Source organism: Meles meles, chromosome 3 (genome assembly GCF_922984935.1).
Source record: "Meles meles chromosome 3, mMelMel3.1 paternal haplotype, whole genome shotgun sequence".
NCBI lineage: Eukaryota > Metazoa > Chordata > Mammalia > Carnivora > Mustelidae > Meles > Meles meles.
This window is the reverse complement of record NC_060068.1, coordinates 44,827,353-44,847,094: the sequence shown is the minus strand read 5'-3', so window position 1 is coordinate 44,847,094 and position 19,742 is coordinate 44,827,353. Positions and strand designations below refer to the sequence as shown.

At 48.3% G+C, this 19,742-nt stretch overlaps 1 protein-coding gene across 1 annotated transcript; it reads left to right on the top strand.

The window, feature by feature from the left end:
- Positions 1-2,039: 2,039 nt before the first annotated feature.
- On the top strand, positions 2,040-17,608 carry PPIC (peptidylprolyl isomerase C). The gene is made up of 5 exons (XM_046000894.1): positions 2,040-2,249; positions 9,227-9,340; positions 9,840-9,933; positions 12,684-12,868; positions 16,964-17,608. Exons 1-5 carry the CDS (start codon positions 2,133-2,135, stop codon positions 17,090-17,092), a joined length of 639 nt encoding a protein of 212 aa, XP_045856850.1. The 5' UTR covers positions 2,040-2,132; the 3' UTR covers positions 17,093-17,608.
- The last annotated feature ends 2,134 nt before the right edge of the window (positions 17,609-19,742 follow it).

The window sequence follows — 19,742 nt, the reverse complement described above, 5'->3', positions numbered from 1 at the left end:
ACGGGACCATCAGTGAAGAACAGATTTCCCAATAAATTGTGCTGGGATAAATGGCTATCCTCCTAAAAGTTGAATTTGACCCCTACCTTCTGATATTGACCAAAACAGCTATGTGCAAAAACATAGACGCACTACACGAGCATACATTTGAGCAAAAGAATATAGTCTGCAAAATTCCATCTCTAGGAAGTTAAAAAACTAAACCACAATGTGAGAAGTCAGGATTATGGTTTATTTGGGGGAAAAGAAGATGTTAGTAATTGGGAGTGGGTACAAGAGGACTTTTCAGGGAATTCTTGAATATTCATTTCTTTGGGGGTGTGGTTTTAGTTGTGTTTGCTTTGTGATAATTCATTGATTTACATTCTGTGCACTGTTACTTGTATTAATCTTCCCAATAAAGTGATTTTTAAAAGTACGTAGACAGACCCATTCATTCACTGAACAAATATTTACTGAGAAATCGCTACATAACAGACTTTATACTAGATCTGGCTCATCAGCAGGCATACAAACGGGTATGCACCCTGCTCTGGTGGTGCTTACATTCTGGTAACACAGGCAGACAAAAACAATTACAGTAATGATTACAGTAAAATATATACAATCACTTAGTGGGATAAGTGCTTTGATACCCTTGGATTGCTACAAAAGGATAACTATAACTATATATATATATGTAATAGAGAAGACTCTTTCTTTATTGGGAATGGTAGGTTATAAAGAAAGCCTTTAGATCTCTCACAGAACTATCAAAGTAGTTTGGGTGTGTTCTACCCATTCCTCCAAAGTGGCAGTCATGCCTTTTATATATAAGAAATGGTTCTGGGGCGCCTGGGTGGCTTAGTCAGTTGGGCAAGTTCCTTTGGCTCACATCATGATCTTGGGGTCCTGGGACTGAGCCCTGCCTGGCGTTCCCTGCTCAGCAAGGAGTCTGCTTCTCCCTGTTCTCTGCCCCTCCCCCCACTCATTCTCTCTGTCTCTCGCTCTCTCAAATAAATAAAATCCTTTAAAAAAAGGGTGGGGGTTCCAGTGTAATTCTTAGATCTACACTTACACGTAGGAATCCTATCTGCTTACCCAAGTTAAATCTTGGCTTGAAGGTCATGGCAGCCACTCAGAAAACCAAGAGAATACTATTATTAATTTGTAGTTAATTTCGGAGCTATGACTCTAAAGTTAAAAAGTTTTAAGTCCAAATTCGGAAAGCACTGAGTTTTAAAATAACGCTTCCCTGATTATAAAATACTTACATGTTCAATATAGAACAACCTGGGAAATCAGAAAATTACAAAGAAAGCAAAAACCCGTAATTCTATCACGACAGCTACTGTGAATGTTTTGGTACGTTTCTCTCCATTTAAAAAAAGGCTTTATATATACTTCTTCACAGTTGAGATCAGAATTTCTATATGATTTTGCAGCCTTAGTTTTCCATTAAAAAGTACGAGCTTTCCCCATATCACTAGTCTTCCTAAACCCAGTTCATAAGTTTGTAAAAACTGTATCTCCAACTTGAATCATCTCATGGGTCATTCATCACATGTAATCGAGTCAACCCATCCAGGGGTCCCAAGGCACTGAGAGGCATCGAAAACTTTAGGCTGAAGTCTTTGATACGCTAACTAACACCTCCCAAGAACCTGACAGGTGCGGCGGGGGCTCCTCCAAGGGAGCTGTGGTCATGGGCACCAACCGGTCTGCAGAGCCTCTGGCTCCGCAGCGCGCAAGTTGCCAGGCGGACTAGGAGCGCGGAGAGTCCTGAACTTTCGGCCAGGTTTAACACGCGCCTACGCGGTACATTGCGGGAGATGCCCCGCGCGCACCCCGCAGCTCCACTACGCCTAGGGTCCGCGCCTCTCTGGGGCACCGCGCGGGAGCAGAGCTGGCTCGCTGCGCCCCGACCGCCGGAGCGACCCTCCGCAGCGCGTCGCGCGCAGTCCCTAGCGGCTCCCGGGGCTGAATTTGGGAGGAGCGCGCCCCAGGTTCCGGCCCTGCCCGGACCGCCTCATCCCAGCTCCTCCACCTCCCCAAACCCGGAGCGCGCAGGCGCAGCGGCCGGGGAAGTCCAGCCACCGGTCCGGGAGGCTGCGGTGGCGCGGGAGCCGCTGCAGCCGCTGCCGGCGCTCGCCATGGGCCCGGGTCCCCAGCTGCTGCTACCTCTCGCGCTTTGCGTGGGGCTCGGCTTGCTTGTGACTTCTGCGGGGGCCTCGGGCGTCAGCAGGCGAGGCCCCACCGTGACAGCCAAGGTAACTGATTGGCGGGCAGCAAACTGCCCTCGCGCGGGCCAGGGGGACGGGGGAGCTTTGGGGACTGGGTCCTCGGTGTCCGCGGCGGCGAGGAGGGGGCTTCCCGGGCGCCGGGGACGCGAGGTGGCCGCGGGGCTCAGTGCGAGGGCTCGGGGACCGCGCTGTCCGGGGCGACTTGCGGGCGCAAGGCCCAGCAGTTTGAACTTAGTCCGACGTGACCTGCCCTGGGAGCTGCGGGAAGCTTCCGGAACCACTGGGCTCTTTCTCCAGGAAGGAGGCGGCCCGAGTACTTCCTTCAGCGTGGCGAGGACTCGGGAATAGAAGCAGGAAGAATGCAGGCGGGGCGGGGGGGTGGTGGCGAAGAGACGAGCTCTGAGCCGCGGGGGTGCAGTGGGAGGCCGCCACCGCTGTCACGCAGCCTGGAGGAGCCCGATGCGGTGCGGGGCATCCGGGCAAATTAGGAGCCTTTCTGTCGCGAGGGGCTGTTGTGTGTCCCCCGCCCCCGCCGCCCCGCGAGGGCGGGGAGAGGTGCGCCTTTAGCCTTTGAGTGTTTCAGAGTTTGCACCCCGAGCTTGGGAAACTGCTAGCGCCAACCTTTTAATCTCTATAGGGGATTGGGCGGGGTGGGGGTGTTTGATGGGGGCGGGGATCTGCCTTGGACTGTCTCTCCAAGCACCATCCTGCCTTTTTCAGCATATTTACCCAGGCTAGAAAATAATGGAGGGTGTGCGGAGAGACCGAGCCAGGGAGGGAGGGAAGGGAATGATTTGGTGCCCTTGATTACTACTTCTAGAAAAAACCACGGGCAGCAGCAGTGTATTGGAATCTGGGAGGAGGGGCAGCTGCAAGTTGTTTTAAGAGTAAGTCGGGTGTTTGCCAGTGGGAATGATACTGTTGAACAAGTAGTAGACTGCTTAAGTCCTCTCCCACAGATCCCACCTGGGGTGGGGATAGGGGAGAATGAGGGACGTGGGGAGAGGGAGGTCACCCCAACATCTGATGTAGCCTAAGAATGGACAGAAAGGCCATGCCATGCTGCAGTCTGTGTGTGTGGGGGGGGGGGGGGGACTTAGCCCCACTGTTGTGAGCACTGATTCTCAGCCCTGCCCCTTGATATTTGAGGTGTATCTATTTTTGAGAAATGTCTTGTCCAAGGCCATAGAACTGAAAGAGTAGGGGAGAGGGAGTCTTTCAGTCTGCAGATAGAATTTGGGTCTTTTGGGATTCAACGGTAAGGTAATGTTCATAAGATGAGGAAGAAAATATAGTAGTCCCCTCCTATCTGCAGGGGCCAAGTTCCAAGACCCCCAGTGGATACTGAAACCCATACACTATATTTTGTCCTATACATAACATATATATTAAACATACATAAATATTAAACGAAGGGAATGTTTAATATATAAATTAGGCACAGAAAGAGATTAACAATCATAACTTGTAATAAATAGGACAGTTATAACAATATACGGTAAGAAGTTATGCAAATGTCTTTCTCGAAATATCTTAACGGCACTCACCTTTCCTCTTGCGATGCCGGGAGATGATAAAGTGTCTACCTGATGAGACGAAGTAAGGTGACCTGACCGTGGTAGGCTTGCTGAGCTGTTCTGCTCCTCCTCATCTTCTGACCACAGCTCACAGGGTTGAGGGGAATAACCGAACCTTGGGGAAAATGGAAACCACGAATAAGGGGGCGGGGACTATTGTAAACCCTTTAATAGACCCTTTAATCAGCCTGGCAAGCACTTGGGAGGCAAAGGGAGTTGTATGTGCAAAGGCCCCATGCCAGGAAAGCCGTCAGCGTTCAGAGGACAGAGAGAGGAGACAGGCTCCCACCCAGGGGTGAGTGGAATGTCTTGAGACAAGGCAGGAAGGGTCAGCAGCAGCAAAATCGTGTAGGGTCTTGGAGGCCACAGTTAGGAGCGGGTTTTGAGGCAGTTTAATCTTCTGATTTGAGGTCTTAGTCTAAGTGCAGTTAGACCCTGGGGTTTTAAGCATGGGATTGACATCATCTCATTCATGCTTTTAAACAGTGACTGTGGTCGCTCCGCGGACAGTGAAGTGGGAGGTCATTCAGGCTCCGTGTTGGAGTCCACATGGTCGTGGCGTGGATTTGGGTGCTAACCATGGAAATGGGGAGCAAGGGGGAGGGACGTGAAATAGATGTTTTGAAATACAACTATAGGACTTGCTGATGGTTTAGATGGGGGGTAGGGGAAATGAAGTAGAATTGCCAGATAAAATGTAAGGTTTCCAGTGAGGTGTGAATTTCAGATAAACATGAATCATTTCTTACCGTGAGTCTGTCATCTGCGGGGTTTGGGAACAGACTTCACCAGGGAAGCTTTTAAACCTACCTAGTGCAGAGACCCAGCCTAGATCAAGTCAGTCACGATCTGTGAGTCACTCAGGCTGGGAATGTCTAGGAGGGGTGCCAAGAGGAAGCTGGTGGCTGCTGGAGGGGAAGTTGGAGCATCTCTGCCCCTCGGCTAGGGTGCTGTCATTCAGCAAGTTTTCCTGTACTCTGCTCTCAGAATTAGTAATGTATCTCCGTTCCGTTTTGTTTTTTGTTTTTTTTTTTTTAATTTTCATTTATTTATTTGACAAAGAGAGCACAAACAGGGATATAGGCAGAGGGAGAAGCAAACTCTGCGCTGAGCAGGGAGTCAGATGCTGGGCTGGATCTGGGGACCCCAAGATCATGACCTGAGCTGAAGGCAGACGCTTAACCAACTGAGCCACCCAGGCGCCCCTATCATGAAGTTCTAAAAGCTAATCGTGTAGACGAGTCTTCTACAGATTTGGCCCTGTCAAAGTGACTTTTTCAGTGGACTTTTTAAAACAACTCAATATATGGGAAAAGAGAAACGTTAAAAATTATTTCCCCGAGGGGTGCCTGGGTGGCTCAGTTGGTTAAATGTCTTCTTCGGCTCACATCAGGATCCCAGGACTCTGGGATGGAGCCCTACATTGGACTCCCTGCTCAGCGAGGAAGCTCCATTCTCCCTCTGCTTCTGCCGGCCACTCCCTTTGCTTGTGCTTCCTCTCTTTCTGTCAAATAAGTAAATAAAATTTTATTTAAAATTTAAAAAATTATTTCCCCCCCAAAAAAAAATTATTTCCCTGAGTTCGGAAAAGTAGATAAACTGGCCATCGCTCTAGTGTTCTCCCCAGCAGTCCTTTGCTTTCCCTCTGACTTCATTTAAAAACTAGGAATCTGGAATAAGAGAGGCGTGAGGCACTGCCCCCCACGAGGCCTTCAGTGGCACTCACCAGCACCCGCCTCTGCTGCCTGCCCAGCCCTGGAGCTCGGGTCCACGCTCCCACGCTCCAGCTCGCCCCGGAACAGGCATCTGCCACCCCGTACTTCTGAGCAGACGCCGGGGTTCTGCGCAAGGTCAGGCACCTAGATGAGAGAGAATAATGCTGCTGTCTTTCCAGCTGCACTCATGCCTGGCCCAACTTGCTGGCACTTTTCTAGAGCATGGCCTGGTGCCCCTGGTGCCCCGGAGGCAGGTGATTTAATGTGTGAAGCTCCATTTCCTTCTGTTAGTGGAAACAGAGATAATATCTACCTACTGGGGTTTTTGTGTGTTTGTTTTGCATATTAGATGTGATAAAGCAGGTAAAGTGCTTAGCTGAGATTTCTGAGGTCCATTGTTGGTATTATTTATGTGACCTTATTAATGCGGCCCTGAAACAGGTGAGGAACAGAAGCTCAGAGCTGAATTGGGTTGCCCAAGGACCCATGGCCAGTTAGCAGTGGAGCAGGGTGAGAACGGTTGGCTCTTGTCCTTGGCATCTACCCTAGTTGCTCTGGAAGTGGAAGCAGGATTAACCCTTCAGGGGTTAGGATCAGGCTGTGTGAGTGCCTCTTTCCTCTTCCCTCTTTTCTCTACCTCCAGTGGCCCATCATTTTCAAAGGACTTTCAAAGGCAGCCCTCAGGGGGAAAATGACTTGAGAAATGACTTGAGCTTGCTCCTGAAGTACAGTGTGAAATCCAGTTACCACCTCTGCCAGGAAGCCCACCCTGATCTCCACAGATAATTATCACCTCTACCCATGACATTTCATCAGTACTTATCTTGTTATAAAATCAGATTGTCCATTATGTTACAGCTACTTACATATGTGTTTTCTGGGGGACTATAATGTCCATGCGGCCAGGGGCTTTGCAGCCTCAACCCGTGTCCAGAACAGGGCCTGTCCCCTAGGGCATGCAAGCAGTCAGAGATGATCTCAGGGTGACACGGTGCAGAGGAAGAGTGTTTGCCTGTCAGCCGCCTTGGGTCCCCTGCACCCTCTACTTAGGTAGTTTGCCCTGCTCCTCACGTCCCCCCTTACAGGGCATTGAAGTACTCACCATTTTTTGAGTATCTGCTTGAACAATGCTATGCCAGGCACCGGAGATCTAAAAACACCATTTCTAATCCTTAGGGGGTTCCCTGCCTGGACTGCGAGCGCCATATTCAGGATAAATGACAGGACTGCACGGTCGGCTTTTACTCTCCCAGCTTAGGCAAAGCTCCCTGAGATCCCTCGGACTAGGTCCTGTTCCTTTCCTTTCTCTTCCTCCTCCTCCAATTTCTTCTCCTTTATCCCAGTGCCCCTCCCCTGTCCTTAGATCCCCTCAGCCACCATCCCACCACAGGCCATAGGACCTCCTCCTTGAACTGGTCTCAGGGCTCCCAGATTCTCCTTCCCCCAGCACGAGTAATATTCCCCAAGTCTTCCGGGGCCCTGTTCTTTCCCCTCTTTCTGCTGCCCAGCAAAACCCAGGTCTCCTAGCCAGCAGCCTTCCTCTGCCTTCTGGAACTGGTGAGAGTCTCCCTTCCACATCAGTTGCAGTGAAAAGGGTAGCGTTGCTTCCCTGCACAAAGAGCCCATTTTCTGCCCTGGTGTTTTGTCTCTAGAAGGAACTCTGCCCTTTGGGGCTCAGGCCCGTTCTTGTCCCTGGAGGCTGTTCCCCTCCCTCCAGGCCGGCCTCCCATCACACCTTCTCCAGGACACCTTCCCTCAGCCCCCAGCATCCCTCTGGGCCCAGGAGCCAACGTTCTTGTGTACTTGGTTACAGAGAAGATGTGATTTTATCATTTCCACCGGACTCGGGAAAACCCTACTGTATTTTCTTGCTGCCAGTCACAAAGTGGAAGGACCCTGCAGTTTGGAGAAAAATCTTATTAGTAAGTGTGCAAGGCTGCACGTCAGAACAGCAGATTTTTTTTTTTTTTTTTGACAGAGAGAGATCACAAGTAGATGGAGAGGCAGGGAGAGAGAGAGAGAGAGGGAAGCAGGCTCCCTGCTGAGCAGAGAGCCTGACGCGGGACTCGATCCCAGGACCCCGAGAGCATGACCTGAGCCGAAGGCAGCGGCTTAACCCACTGAGCCACCCAGGCGCCCCAGAACAGCAGATTTTTATTGAAGAGTTTTGTGGGGTGACAGGCCCTTTTCCTTCACCTTCTCCGGCTTGCTCTCCTGCATTGTATGCTCCTTGCTGTCCAAACACCCACAGGCTTTATTTTCTCTTCTATACGTTAGAAGTCTGGCAGGCCTTTCTAGGGTCTTGTATGGCATTCCTTTAAGATGAAGTCCGTAATTCTTCTTCCGGGGCTGCCTCGTCATTGCCTGTGCCTGAGTTTACTCCTGAGCTTGGAAATCCCTTTGGAGAAGCTGCTTCTCTTTGATACCAGCCCTGGCGACCCGGGTCCCGGCGTGTCAGGGCTGGGGCCAGTCCCGGAGACATGCCTAACTGTCGTCCTCAAGTGCACAGGCATGTCATGGTCTTTGATACAGTCTATAAAGTCCTCCTGTATAAATAATAATACAGTTGCGGCTGCTGTGGCCACGGGAAAATTCTAAAATGCCACACGGAGCACTAAATATCACATCAGCCCGTGACAGACGTGCTGACGTATTGGCAGAAGCCCTTGTCTTGCACCAAAGCTTGACAGTCTTTACTTCACGATTTTTCTAAACTGCGAGACATCTTTTTTCTTTGACAACCCTTCTTATATTTTTTAGAGCCATCTCTCGAAGGTCTCTCTCTCTTTTTTTTTTTAATGCATTCGAACAGTAAATTGCTTCATATAATCTAAACCCGCTAATAGAATGCCCTTCGACTCTGTACCTTTTCAAGCATTCCGCTGGCGTCATCCTAACACGGTGATTTGTGAAGCAAAATGGGTATCATTTCATTTGGATGAAACAGGTTTTCAAAATTTGTTTCAGGGAAGGGAACCGGCGGGGGTCACGTGCATGCAACGTGACTCATGCTCCCTTCTGGGGACGTTGCTTTCTTTCATCTGTCCTGACATGTTGTGCCACAGAGAGAACCCAGCGTCCCCGTGGGACTTTGGGGGGCATGAGGACTAAGCTGGGTGTCTGAGTGTGCCGGGCCTGTTGGGGCTCTGGACAAGACTGGGGACCTGGAGCCTGACAGAGTCCCAAGTGAGTGGCAGGCCTTTTGGAGGACTGGCCCTGCGTTTTGATGTCTTGCAGTTCCCTTGACGGCAGGTGTCTGCTGAGCACTCCCTGGGAATCGGGCTCTGGTCGAGGTTACACAAAAATAAATCTGGATGGTTAGACTATTTCTCTTCTTACCTGTTGTTCTCTTCTGCCAAGATCCAGAGCATCACTCATCAGAAGAGCGCAAGGCTGGGAAAGGGGAGGGGACCGCAGGGCTGCCGGGACCCTGGGGTTCTCAGAGACCTCACCTGGTGGGGCGGACTGGGGACAGTGCTGAGTCAGGCTGCAAACCCAGCGCCTCCTGCGGTGCTTGGCCCAGAGGGGGTGCTCATGAAATGTTGTCGGGATGAACGTGCTTTTTTTTGCAGGTGGAATGCAGCCATACCGGTGATTGGAGATGGTTCTAGAGCTTCTTTGTCCGCTGCTGCGGGGGAAAGGCTTTCACATGGAGACGCATTCTCAGATTGTACCTTTCACTTCCATGGTAACCCTCTGCTCTCACACACAGGTCTTCTTTGACGTGAGGATTGGAGACAAAGATGTTGGCAGAATCGTGATTGGCCTCTTCGGAAAGATTGTGCCCAAGACTGTGGAAAATTTTGTCGCGCTCGCAACAGGGGAGGTCAGTCACAGTCTGGGTTCCCTAAAATGTGCCCAGGAGGGGGTCTTCCTTCTTTTAAGCCCAGCATAAAGGTGTCTGCTGGGAAAATGAGCGTGGATTGAGCAGGTCCGATGAACCCGAGACATCCTTACAATATTTTACTTTACTTTCGTACAAAATCTTACTCTCCTGGTGCTCAGTGTCCTTGGGGTCCTAGAAAGCGAGGGGAAGCAGTTACCAGGTGAGAATGCAGATGGCACTCTTCTGACTTATCACATTAATACGTACTTCCACAATTGGTTTCGTTCTTTGTTTTGGGTCCATCGATGTGTTTCTACCAGTAAATCATTGCAGGGACCCAATTCTATAGAGAGTTTGTGTCATTTTCTCATTGGGTCATGTCCCGATAAGCAGTGGGGTTCGGTGCTCACTACGGCCGCACGTATACTAAAAACGGTGGGGTTCACCTTGCAGTATGGGTTCTATCTACTTGTATATTCAACAGACGTCATCTCTTTAGAAAGGATACGGCTATAAAGGCAGCAAATTTCATCGCGTCATCAAAGATTTCATGATTCAAGGAGGAGACTTCACGAGTGGGGACGGCACCGGCGGTAATATGTCTTTTGTATTTCTCCCTTCCTGCTTACCACGCTGAAACCCAAGATCAAGTCCGTGCATTCACCCCCCTGAACTGAATTCCCAGACGTAAGAAATGAGCTACTCATGACCACCAAACTAATGCTTTAGAAGGACAGGGTTTGACGGGGGGTGGGGGGGTGCCTCAGCTCCTCAAATCTAGTCACAGGTACAAACGAGTGAGGCCCCCTCATGGGAAACAGTAGTGCTCTGGCTGTTTATCTTTCCAGAGCGGAGATACATTCATCCAGGAGACGGCTCGCAGTTACTAACATGCTAGACTCCCGGTAGGCAGTGGTCGAGAAAGAGGCCCACAAGGGAAGGAAAGGTCGAATGAGAAAGCGTGCACACGCTGGTATGGGGGAGGGGAGCAGCCGGCCCCAGACACGGATGTGGTACAGAAGGGCTGGGGCAGCACACCTGAAGGGAGAGACCGGGGTTGAGGTGGCAGGATTGCAGGGGGATTTATGCCCCCCCCCTTTTTTTTTTTTCAAATTCTTTCACTTTGTTGTCGGCTTTTCCAATAATAATAAGTAATCAACGAGTTGTCCATATTACATGTTTCTTTTTTAAGATTTTATTTATTTGACACAGAGAGAGATCACAAGTAGGCAGAGAGGCAGGCAGAGAGAGACGGGGAAGCAGGCTCCCTGCAGAGCAGAGAGCCCAATGCAGGGCTCCATCCCAGGACCCTGAGACCATGACCTGAGCCAGAGGCAGAGGCTTAACCCACTGAGCCACCCAGGCGCCCCCTATTATATGTTTTTATAAGCCAAAGTAGAGGGCCGTGAAGCACAAATAATTAAATTTACGGACTGTCGCATACACCTGAACTGATTGTTCCTCCCTGGGGACTGCATGTACCCAAGCTCTCTGGGCTCAGAAATGTCATTTTTCTTTTCCTGAACACACATAATAGAGCTAGCTACATTAGAATGTAAATTTACTTTAGGTTTAAGATTTTCTTTTTTTTTTTTTTTTTAAGATTTTTTTTATTTATTTATTTGACAGACAGAGATCACAAGTAGGCAGAGAGGCAGACAGAGAGAGAGGAGGAAGCAGGCTCCCTGCTGAGCAGAGAACCAGATATGGGGCTCGATCCCAGCACCCTGGGATCATGACCTGAGCTGAAGGCAGAGGCTTTAACCCACTGAGCCACCCAGGTGCCCCTAGGTTTAAGATTTTCAATTCAGCAAATACGTGTTCTGATCGGTATGAAATGGCTAACTTTTTGGAGAAACCCTTGGACCCATTTTCATGCACTACTGCTAATTTTATGTTGATTACAATGATTTCTTTATAAGAAAATGGCTACCATTAAACCCTTGGATTTGCCAGGGTCTTCGGGAGCATTACTTTTAGTCCTTACAAAAATGCTGCAGGGTACAGGGATGGAGAATGGAGCAGAGAAACACGTTCAGGTTCCTTGGGTCAGTGGGGTGGTTGGGGTGATGCGCAGGAGAGCAACCCTCCCTCCCTCACTGGTGCAGAGCTGGGTCTCCCTGGAAGAGTGTGCAGCTCCCTGTAGTGATGCCCTTGACATTGGTGTCCCACTCTCCCATCCTGGAGCCCAGCAGGAACAGCGGCTGGGCTTTACTGTGTCCTCTTTCCTGCTTATCTCTCTCTCTTTGTCGTCCCTGCCATGCGTGTGCGTGCGCACGCACCCGTGTGGAAGTGTGCAGCCATGGGTCTTGAGTTGAAATTCTCTTGAGTTTTGGAGGAAGGACCTTTGGATCACTTACATTTGGCCTAGACCTCTCTGTGAGCAGAGCTTTCCTTCCAGGCCACTGACCAATCAGCTCTAAATTGCCTGCCTTGGATAGCCCCTTCTGGTCCATGCAGCCAAGCCAGGATCTCGAGGTTGGCAGCCAATGGATGTAGAGCCCTGTAGAAAGGAAGGAGGTGGGCATGACATGCATTCAAGGTGTTGGAGGATAGATCGGACACTTCTCATGGTCTGTACTCTTCTCTTAGGGGACAAACGGGTTCTGCCCTCCTTGCTGCTGGGCTGGAGCTCAATCCCCATGGCTGCATCCACTCAAGGTCGGATCACTGGGTGCTCCCATTGCCACCCCTTCTGTAGCCTGGTGAGCCTGGAAGGTGTTGGGCCTCATTACGTGCAGGCTGGATGCCATTGTTCCAGCAAGGGGGCGGGCAAGAGCCGCCGCTGGAGGGTCAGGAGGTCACGTGAGCGCTGGGTTCTGCTATGCAGTTTTCAAGCTCTATGACCTCTGTTTCTTCATTTCAAGTGGGATTGAGAAGACCTGGTCTGTAGGGTCGTGAGGATTAGCGGAGGGTGTATATTAAGTGCTGATGGTACCAGGGTTGGGTGCTGAAGCCAGAGCGACCACGTGAAGCTCAGGACAGACATGGCGCCAGTAAGATGGCCCAGCTTCCCACATGGCTTAATAGTGTCATCCTGCCCTTCCTTCTCATTTCAGAGCGAAATTGTTGACTTGCTTGTTTGGGGTCTTGCTTTGAGGTCAGAGGATGGTGCCATCTTTAAGGTTTTTGTGTGTTTATCTGAGTCTCTGGTGCCCTGATTCCCAAAGGAGTGACTTCTATCACTTCCTTTATTTCTCCTTATGTTTGACCATCTTTTCCCCATCCCCATGTCCCCAGTTCTATTAAAACCTTATGGTTCCCTTTGAAGAATTTGCTTTCATATAACATCTGGTGATTCTCCTCTTTTTTTTTTTTTTTTTTTTAATTTTGTCTCACCCAGGTATAAGCATTTATGGTGAGACATTTCCAGATGAGAACTTCAAGCTGAAGCATTATGGCATTGGGTGGGTGAGCATGGCCAATGCTGGGCCTGATACCAACGGCTCTCAGTTCTTCATCACCTTGACCAAGCCCACCTGGCTGGATGGCAAACATGTGGTATTTGGAAAAGTCATTGATGGAATGGTAATGTGATATGTTATGCCCCATTCAAAGCTTTACATTTACAGCGAAAGTACTTTCAGTGATTTATTTTAATCTTAAAATGTGCTTGTTAGAGATCCATCATTCCATGCTGACTTGCCTCTTTAAAGGTGAATTGTTTGTGGTGTTTTAATTGTGAGGAGTACCGGGGCAGAAGATGGAGGCTTGACGTGGAAAAATTGAGGGCTTCATTTATCTTGATACTTGATAGATATGGAAACTCCTTTTTTAACATAACCAAGTAAAACCCGGGTCCCATATGTGCATATATTAGGTTTTATACCACCTTAAAAAGGAAGGAAATCCCATCACATGGTATAACATGGATGAACTTGAATATGTTGAGTAAAATAAGCCAGTCACAGAAGACCATACAATTCCACGTTTAAAAGGTATCTAAAGTAGTCAGATACATGTAAAATGAAGTAGAATGGTGGTTTCCAGGGGCTGGCAGGGAGGAAGAAATGGGGAGTGTTCAGTGGGTGCAGAGCTGCACTTCTGCAAGAGAAAAAAGTTCTGCAGATGAGTCGCACGGTAACGGGAATATACTTAAGACTATGGCACCGTACACTTCGAAATAGATAAGGTGGTGCATTTTATGTTAGGTTTCTTACCATGGTTGAAAATAAAATATTTTTAAAAATCCCTTGAACACCACGTGGTTCTGTGCAGAAACAAGTCCCCTCCAAAGACACAGTCAATAGAACAATGACAATTACTAGAGGGAATTCAGATTCCGGCAGGTTTTGTCTCAAAGAGTATCTCAGGGGTCCAGTTCATAACCCAGAGAAACACTTTCTAAAATCCTCATTCTCCTCGGGGCGCCTGGGTGGCTCAGTGGGTTAAGCCGCTGCCTTCGGCCCAGGTCATGATCTCAGGGTCCTGGGATCGAACCCCGCATCGGGCTCTCTGCTTGGCGGGGAGCCTGCTTCTCCCTCACTCTCTCTGCCTGCCCCTCTGCCTACTTGTGATCTTTCTCTGTCAAATAAATAAATAAAATCTTTAAAAAAAAATCCTCATTCTCCTCCACTCCCAACATTTTTCCTCCTTAGCAGCTGCCCACAGAAGCTCTCCCAGCTCCTAAACTACAAGGTGGAAGGTCTGCCCAACCCAACCCTGGACCACTCCTGACCACCCCCGATCCTCTTCCGTATTTGATTTGGTTTCATTTTCTTTTCTTTTTTTTTTAAATGGTTTTATTTATTTATTTGAGGGAGAGAGAGGCAGAGAGAAACAGAGAATGAGTGAGTATGAGCAGAGGGCGAGGGAGAAGCAGGCTTCCTGCTGAGCAAGGAGCCCGATGTGGGGCTCGATCCCAGGACCCTGAGATCACGACCTGAGCTGAAGGCAGACGGTTAACCAACTGAGCCATCCAGGCACCCCGATTTTGTATCATTTTCACGTGAGCTGTTCTGTCTGTTCCATCCAACTGCAAGTGAACCAAGCTCACTGTGACAATTCTTCCACAGCTTCTACCCTCATCCTGATTCTACCCATCGAAAGGCCAGGAACCGAGCTGACCCACTCAGAGCCTCTCTCACAAGGCAAGGAAGTGTTCAGCCTGAGCCGCCAAAGATAGGGTTCTCACTGGCAAGTGGGACGAGAGAGAAAGAGGGCAGACACGTATCACTTCATAGACCACTTCCCATCCTATCACAATAAAGGACAGACCTATATTCTCACGAGCCATAACTTCCTTTGAGGCATCTATTTATTTATTTATTTATTTATTAAAGATTTCATTTATGTATTTGACAGAGCACACAAGTAGGGGAGCAGCAGGCAGAGGGAGACAGAGAAGCAGACTCCTCACTGGGCAGGGAGCCTGACGTGGGGCTTGATCCCAGGACCCTGCGATCATGACCTGAGCTGAAGGCAGATGGTTAACAGACTGAGCCACCCAGGTGCCCCTCAAGGCATCTATTCTCACACAGTAACGAATGCCAGCACCCCTCGAGTCTCACACAGAATGATGCCCTTGAAATGAGCTAAACGTCCGTATGCCTGTGCTCCACCAGTTTGCGGTTTTGTTTTTTTTTTAAGATTTTATTTATTTATTTGACAGACAGAGTTCACAACTAGGCAGAGAGGCAGGCAGAGAGAGAGGAAGGGAAGCAGGGTCCCCGCTGAGCAGAGAGCCCGATTCGGGGCTCCATCCTAGGACCCCGGGATCATGACCTGAGCTGAAGGCAGAGGCTTTAACCCACTGAGCCACACAGGCGCCCCACCAGTTTGCGTTTTTGACCGGTGGGACTCACCAGGGTTTAAAAATCTTAAATGTAATGAAGTTCAAATATCCATGCGTGTATTTGCATATATGCATATATTTGAATATATCATGCTAACGTGTAAGAGAAATGAAGAGTGCAAGTGTTATGTTGTCTTCCGGTCATGGTTTTTCTTCTCGCTCTCTAGATCTTCTGTCTTTAACGCCCTACCCGACTGTACCAACTTCTTCCACCCACTGGGGTGCGTCCTGGGAGACCCGCTGCCTGGTCTTAGAGGAACTAAGTTATGAGTCCTAGACTTCTTTGAGATAGTAATGAAAACTATAGGTTTTCTCCCCAGGTGGAAAAAAAATTCAGTGTGTGTATGTGTGTGTTTTATACCATTCCAAGGAATTTTCAGAATCTCCTGAATTCTAACCCAGAGATCATCTGGCTTGCTTTGTGAATGCTACACTTTTCTTGAGCTCCCCTCAGACTCACAGAATCACAGTGTCCACAGATGGCCCCACAAATAAGCATTTTTAAAAACCGTGGGAAAATATACATAGAAATTTCCATTTTAACTCTAAATGAGCATTTTTTTAAATGTTCCACAAGTCATCAGATGGGAAGCCACTGCTTGAGGCAGACATGTGTACACATGTTTGCATAGACACAATGTTTAGAAATATATATAATAATTATTAGAAGAATGCTGGTCTTTTATCTTAAGTTAACCTAAATTGGCCAGCGACTGGGTTAGGTAGCACGGTGTCCAAGGCAATGAGTTGCTTTGTTGCTATTTTTGTCTCAGCCCCATTTGGGAAACTGGTCAGAAGCCACCGTTCCTAGTCCTGGACCAGTCCTCCCTCCTTCTGTGTGAAACTCAAGGTTTCCTCGGATGTGTACTCCTCCAGGGTAGAGAACGGGCCTTCACATCACTGTGGGGTTGGGGTCTCTCACTCCACCTGTTGGGCGTGGGTCAACTTTAAAATGGGCAAACCCAGGGGCACCTGGGTGGCTCAGTGGATTAAAGCATCTGCCTTTGGCTCAGGTCATGATCCCAGGGTCCTGGAATCGAGCCCCGCATCGGACTGTCTGCTCCATGGGGAGCCTGCTTCCCCCTCTCTCTCTGCCTGCCTCTCTGTCTACTTGTGATCTCTTTCTGTCAAACAACTAAATAAAATCTTTAAAAAAATAAAATAAAATGAGCAAATGCAGAACTACGTCCACTTCTAAATCTGCCTTCTGACCCAGTTTCTTATGCCCACACCATTTACAGGGTATTGTTGAAACTGACTCATTCCATGTTGACTGTTACACTGGGGTAGAAAGTGGGTAGAAATACACTTAACTAGAGCTCTGTGTTTATGAAAATATTATTTTTAGAATATAAAATGCTAATTTTTAAAAAAGATTTTATTTATTTGACAGAGATCACAAGTAGGCGGAGAGGCAGGCAGAGAGAAAGAGGAGGTAGCAGGCTCCCCACTGAGCAGAGCGTCCGATGTGGGGCTCGATCCCAGGATCCTGGGATCATGACCTGAGCTGAAGGCAGAGGCTTTAACCTACTGAGCCACCCAGGTGCCCCAGAATATAAAATGTCAATTAAAAGAAGTGAGGAAATACACAAGTATGTTCTTTCAGTAGCCAGGTAGTGGGTACATTTTGTTCTGTTATATATACATTTCCTGAATATTTTAAGTTTTCCATAGTTGGCTTTGCATGATTTTTGTACCATACCAACAACAACAACAACAGCCACAAACCCAGTTTTCTACCTGGGCTTTCAGACTAGGCACTAATTTCACCTGCGATTGCCATAGTTGCTGGCGAGATGTGAACCCAGAATCTGCTTTTCTCTCACCAGACCGTCGTCCACTCCATAGAACTTCAGGCAACTGATGGGCATGACCGTCCGCTCACCGACTGCTCCATCGTCAACAGCGGCAAGATAGACGTGAAGACCCCCTTTGTGGTTGAGGTCTCTGACTGGTGATACAACGGGCGGAAATCAAGAAACACACTGTGGCAGGGATGTGTGAGTGTATGTGTGTGTTCATGCACATGTGTGTTTTTTGAGTTTCCAAAGTTACTGTTTTGCTCTGTTTTCTTACCTCTGTGTTTCACTTCCAATCACAGCAAGTTCAAAACATCAACCACTCCGTGATTAGTTTGCATGAATTTTGGTAAATCACTTGTTTAGGGACTTGGCACTTCAAAGACCTCGCCCCTTCCTCCAATGGTGCTCTTTTTAAACTAGAAAACTTTGTATTGTCTGTTTTTGTTTGGAGAACACAATCATTATCTTGCTGAATTAATTGTAATTCCCAAGTTGAGCAACACTGAAGATTGTCTGAAGAAGGTGGGGACATGAAGTTTGTGATTTTGTACTCAAACAAGTTCTTTGCAGGTAGAGGGAGATTTGATGAGTGTAATCTGAGATATGTCATAGGGACTTTTACCTGAGAAAAGGTGCTTTTGTGTCCTATTAAATGCTTTTTATATAGGTCAACTCTTTTTGCACGTCTTTTTTTTTTTTTACTTAAAGTTCTTAAAAAAATTGATGACAAAAATATATGTACTGTAATGCTAACAATGAACAGATTAGAGAGGGTTCTGTAAATCAGAATGCTAACATAACTGGATAATTTGGGATAGGAAGGCACAGAAATGATGCCTGACCACATTCCAAATACCTGAGCAGATTAATTTGCTAATTTTTACTCACTAACATTTTTACAAAGTTCCCTTGAGTCGAGTTGCAACAAAAGGGCATTTTTTTTTTTTTTTTTTCCACAAGGAGCATGAAGACTTGGACTGTACTTAAACTAGATGGGAAAGTGGAACCCCACTGGGGCCTTGCTATAATGTACCTGCCCGGAACAGAGTGCCTGATCTCTGTTCACTGGGAGTGATATCTTTGAAAACAGTCCCGTTGCTTCTCCTCTAGGACCCGTGGAGTGAGTGAGGACCCCCAGAATTCCATCTCATCAATAAAAAAAGAAATAAGAAGTAAATAAATTTTGAGGACTACCTTTAAAAAAAAAAAGAAAAAATTCCATCTCCATGGGGTACCTGGGCGGCTCAGTCAGTTGAGTCTTTGGCTCAGATCATGATCCCAGGGCCCTAGCATCGAGCCCCACATTGGGCTCTCTGCTCAGCAGAGAGTCTGTTTCTCCCTTTGCCCCCTCCCCCACTCACGAGCGCACTCTCTCTCTCTCTCTCTTACTCTTTCAAATCTTGAAAGAAAAATGCCATCTCTTGAGCTGTATTCTAAGAAAACTGTTAGCAGGAGATGAGATGAAATGGGCAGTCTCAGTTAATCACTACAACCTTCTTAGCAATTTTTGTTTCTAATAAAAATTTACTGAAGGCCTTAGATACGCCGGGTACCAGTTTTGACTTTTGGAATATGGCAGGGGACAGTGAGAAGAAGACCTGAGGGAACCTACATTCTAGATGCAGAGACAGAATAAATAAGGGGACAAAAAGCGTGCCGATGATATGAAGCAGGCATGCCCACGTGTGCCGGGGTGGCTGGGAAGGGAATGCTGGGTGAGGGGTCTAGGCAGGCCTCCTGAGGGGCTGAGAGATTAGAGAGCAGGAGGGCAGCACTGTGGGCCTTCCTGGCACAGGCACAGAGGGAGGCTGAAGTCATGAGGGTCCTGAGGTGAGAAGGAGTAGGTTCCAGGGCCTGCTGGCGCCTGAGAGGTCAGAGGGCCCAGGCTGAGATTGGACTGTTCTGGGCCTAGGTGCCAGGTTTGAGTTCTTCCTTGAAGCACGGTACAGTGGGAAGCTATTAGTGTTAAGCTGGGGAAGGACAAGAGTCGGTCCTCATTTAAGAAAGACTGCTTTGGGGATGCCTGGGTGGCTCAATGGGTTAAGCCTCTGCGCTTAGCTCAGGTTATGATCTCAGGGTCCTGGGATCCAGTCCCACATGGGGCTCTCTGCTCAGCAGGGAGCCTGCTTCCCTCTCTCTCTGCCTGCCTCTGCCTACTTGTGATCTCTCCCTCTGTCAAAGAAATAAATAAAATCTTAAAAAAAAAAGGAAAGAAAGAAAGACTGCTTCTTCCACAAGGAGGATTTTTATAGGGGAGCTAGCATACACATCCAGAAACTCAAAACATTCACATTCTTTGAAATCCTATTCCTAGGACTTTGCTCTGGAAAGTGATGTCAAATTGTCATGGGCATCGCTCTTTGGTCAGTCCAGCATCCAGTCCCCATGGCCTGGGGATGGCCACCCATTTTCTTCAGGGAATCAGAGCATTCCCTCAAGTTCTTCTTATCGGTAGGGGAGGCAGACCCTATGGATGGGTACATACGGGGCCTGGAAAACTCATTAGCTTACTTGATAATTATTGAGTGCTGGGTAGAGCTGCTAACGGGCGCAGCCATTGTGGTCCCCGTGAAGGAAGACAAATGGTTCAAACATCTACCGCATTAATATGTAACAGGACATCAGGTAGTAATAGTCTCCGAAGAGAAACAGCAGGGAGAGAGGAGAGAGAGTCAAGAGGTGATCTGGGAAGTCCTGAGTGTAGGCTGAAGGAAGTGAGGGGGCAGTTAGCCATGGGGACATGGAGCGAAGGGTATGTGAGGCCGTGGCCCCGGGTGATGGTCGGGCTGGTGGTTTCAAGAAAGAT